The 4,025-nt window shown below is 50.9% G+C and overlaps 1 protein-coding gene across 1 annotated transcript in view; it reads left to right on the top strand.

The window, feature by feature from the left end:
• The first annotated feature begins 3,630 nt into the window (after window positions 1-3,630).
• The window catches only part of LHX9 (LIM homeobox 9), an 11,931-nt gene continuing 11,536 nt past the window's right edge, over window positions 3,631-4,025 (top strand). Inside the window, exon 1 of the mRNA XM_026087900.1 lies at window positions 3,631-3,859. Coding sequence (XP_025943685.1) covers window positions 3,631-3,859 — 229 coding nt within the window. The remainder of the gene's footprint in view (window positions 3,860-4,025) is intronic.

Genomic DNA, 4,025 nt, shown 5'->3' with positions numbered 1-4,025 from the left:
TTAAGCAAATGAGTACGTGGCTCAATTTACACGTTTTCAGGTTACCGGGAGGTACAAGCACTTTGGAGGTTCGGGTTTTATATTTTAATTCGATAGTGCTTATTATTAAAGATATTCTGCACTTGTGTTACGCATAGCGCGAGCCACTGCACAGCCTGTCTCGGGAAGAGAGACTGATGTTTGAATCTGCCTTGCGATGCATCGACTTTCTGATTTCTGTAATAAAATAATCCGAAAGTTGTCTACAGTACACCCGTGAGGACTCGAGAGAGGAAAAGGTGGTGATGATACCAGATGTTGTTTCTGACACCAGACTGGATTTTTAAACAATATCGTGCTTTTTTCTTTTTTTTTTAATGCAATCAGTGTAAATGCTGCAAACAACATTAGCTACATTTGATGCCACCACAAGGAGATGTAATCCCATTCACATTTTCTTTGTGTCTAGAAGGCTTGTACTAGCCGCAGACTTCACAAAGAGATGAGACTGATCATTAGTAGCACTGTACTCCGTCACAAGCTCGCAGAGCAGAAAATAGCGTTAGGATTTATAAATAGACCTGGCTTTAACCACCCAACTCTCAGGCAACAGAATCGCAACACTGTTAATGTYATTACTATGCGCTTTAAATTTCTGGAAATGATTAATCTGGAAGTGTCTTGGAAAGTTGAGGTACCTTCAGGAGACGGTGTGAAGTTTCGGTGCTGTGGTCAGGCAGCTGACCCCGGTGCAGCTCTCCGGGCCAGCGCCGGGCAGCCCGAGACCCCCTTCTGGCAGTGCCCCTCCGCCATCAGCCCAAAATATGCAAACGCCAGATATAAGACAGACTAAATCAAAACCATTTCTGCTTAAAGAACTCCTCTTCTCCCCCTCGCCCGAATACCCTCCCCTTTCTCCTAATTATTGCTGGTCAATTATTAATTTGCATGTAGACCTTGTCCTAAATCCTCAGAACTAAATACAAGATCCGTTCACGCTGTAATAGGCTTTAGACTGTAGCCCGTGGCCAAGAAGAATAAGGGCTCTATAGCAAAGCGGATCCGAGTGATCGCATGCATGAAATCTGTCCAGGGCACATGATAATTACGAAGGTGGAAATGGCTTCAGCAGTCGCATGGAAAGCTCAGGGCAAGCGCTACAGCCGAGGCACGGTTTGTGGTTTGGGACCACTGCAGAGCGGCTCGTCCAGTGGCAGCACACGGGCAAACATTTTACCTGTATAGCGGTACACTCCTGCCTATCCCCATTAGCCTGGGAAGTGTAGGCAAAGGCTGTGTATATCTCTAAAGAAAGGAAAACCCCTGAAACCGTCTGTCATGTTATTAGAATATTCTGAATATTACGCATCAGATATCCTTCCTAAAATGCTGCGGCGAAAGGAAGTAAAAAGCACGTTGCAATGAGAAACCACCCTCAGAAGACGAAATGTCTGGTGCAAATGCTGGTGCAAATCGATTCATATGAGACAAACTCTTAGATTTGGATTTTACATTCCCTATTATGTTCTTTATGAGCTTTTCTCTACCCCTCTGAAGGAAACCAGCAAAGTATATAAAGACTCTCGTGCTATAATGGCAACCTATCGCTACCAGTCTGCCTTGGAGCAGCGTTACAATTTACAGCGAGGAATGAGATCTCAGTAACATTGAAATAGATTTACCTTGATCTACCACAGGCCTTTTGGAAATGGAGAAGTCACGTCTGATGCTAGCAACAAACTTTTAGTGTCCCTTTAGGTAAGAAGTGGTCTGCCAACATTAGGATGCTAATCAGAAAACGCCTAAGAAACCCCTGGCCTCCTCTGCTGTAGCAGCAGTAGCTAGTAGCGTATCCTTAACAGTAGCTGATGGAGCAGAAAGAAAGGACCTTCTAATTAATTAAGTGTGCCCAACTGGAGGAGCTTTGGTCATTTCTGAATTTTGTTATCAGTCTGCCCAATTATTCCTAACGGCGCCCACCGAGCTATGACAGAGATGGGAATTTAACAAACAACATTTTCCGTGTCTCTCGAGCCGCCCCGGCTCGGCCCGACGCTTTGCCGCTGCACCTGCAGATCTGCCGACGACCAGGAGGGCGACGAGGCGGCTGAGCGGGGCGGGGGCCGCGGCGCGCCCCGGGGCTCCTGCGCGCTGCCCCGCCGCGCCAGGGGCGCTGCCGCGCCGGGGCCGGGGCCGGGGCCGGGGCCGGGGCCGGGGCCGCGCGGGTCGCCTGGAGGGCGCGGGCCCGGCGCCTGCCCGGCGCGCCCCCGCCCCGCGCCTCTCCGCGCGCCCCGCGGAGGCAGCGAGTTTGTCCGTTCTCAGCCACCACCAGCCGGGCAGGGAAATGGTCACGGTAGGATGGCCGCGGCGGGGCTTCCCAGCAGAGGATCGAGAGAAGCTGGCCGGGGCTGCGCTGCGCTGAGGATGAGGCGCACTTTGAGCGGGTGTCTGTCTATGCCCGACGCGTGCGAAGATGCCTTTTGCCATAAGGACTCGATGCGAAATGCAGACCAAGAGCGCGGACGCAAACCAGAACTGTCCGTTTCTTTAAGGCAGGGTCAGTTACCCCCTGTAAAATATCTGGACGGGAATAAAGGAACATTTCGTTCAAAGGAGGAAAAAACTCTGAACGTGCCACTGCAGTGGAAAGATTTTATTGCAACTTTTAAAAATAAACTCCTGTTCAGATAAGATTTTAAACCTCTGCCGAAAACCACCGTTGCAATCCCCCACGCCAGGCAGGCACACATCGGCGAGCAACACGTACGCTAAGTGTGTGCGCGGAGCAAACGCGCTCCTGCAGAGAGATTAAACCTCCCTGCGCCGGGGCGCGGATTGCTCCCTTCCCTGCGCCTTCCGCGCTCCCTCCTTCCCTTCCTTCCCCGGGCGAGCCCGCATCGCTCAACAAAGCGGCTGCTGCTGGAATGAAGTCTCGCCTCCTCGCACGGGCTGCGCAGCTCCGGTTTGGCTGTGCTCTCGCTCCCCCAGCAGTAATTTGGGGGCCTGAGAGGGAAGTTACTTTGTGCATCTCCTGGAGTAACTGGGGCATCGCGGAGGGACGACGGGAAGGAGGGAGATCCGAAGCAAATAGCTCCCGTATCCCGGACTGAATCACCTTGTTTATTTTTTCCTGACGGCTTGTTGTGCTAATTGACTTGTTTTCTCCAAGGAAAGCCTATCTCCCTCCTCCTTCCCCACACACAGATTTTTCTTTTTTCTTTCTTTTTCTTTTTCTTTTACTTTTTTCCTTTTTTTAGACCGGGAGTGCTCTGCAGGAGACTACGGCTTGTGGAGGGGTCTACCCATTTAAGGGAGATTCCCTTACCCCTTTGAGTCTTGTCGGTTTTATAGCTATTACTTTCTTATTAAAACACACACACACACATAGAACACATTGATTTCCATCCAAAAGGGCTAATTACATTACTTACAGTAAATAGCAGCCCTGCTGTCCAGGGTCTAGTGTGCCAACAGAGAAAAAAATCCCGGCTTATTTCACTTGATTGACTTCATTTTTGTGTGAAATTGTGTTTTATGAGCTGTATTCTGGCACTCCGAGGAATGTAGCAACATTCAATCTGCAAATAACATTAATTTTAGCTACTTAAGGGGAAAGAGAAGGGAGGAAACTGGCTGCCTGAATCGGGTTACATGGAAGAGGTGACTCGAGGAGCCCCTGAGGATGTCTCTGGGATGCTTTGGAAAGGAAGTGGGGGCTGGGGTACTTCTTTCACTAGTCGCGCTAGGGTTTGGTGTGGAGCGTCCCCCAGGGAACAAGGAGAGCAGGACTGCCGCCAGGAAGATCCTTCAGTAGGGATCGAGGTGTCAGGAAACAGCCGGCAGCTGTTCCAGGGAAAGGCAAGAAAGAGTGGTGTGAAAAGTAAGTAGGAAAAAGGGAAAAGGAGGGGAGGGGCGGGAGAGAAGAGGGAGATTAGCCAGGAGGAATGCATCACCCGGTCCCCTGCACACAATGATCGCTCGCCGGCTGCAGCCGCGGAGCGGGCCGAGGAGAGCCCCGGGAGAGCAGGCAGCCCGCAGGGCTCCCG

Source organism: Apteryx rowi, unplaced genomic scaffold, assembly GCF_003343035.1.
Source record: "Apteryx rowi isolate R43461 unplaced genomic scaffold, aptRow1 scaffold_74, whole genome shotgun sequence".
Classification (NCBI taxonomy): Eukaryota; Metazoa; Chordata; class Aves; order Apterygiformes; family Apterygidae; genus Apteryx; species Apteryx rowi.
The sequence above is the reverse complement of the archived record's forward strand: the minus strand, read 5'-3'. Positions and strand labels throughout refer to the sequence as shown.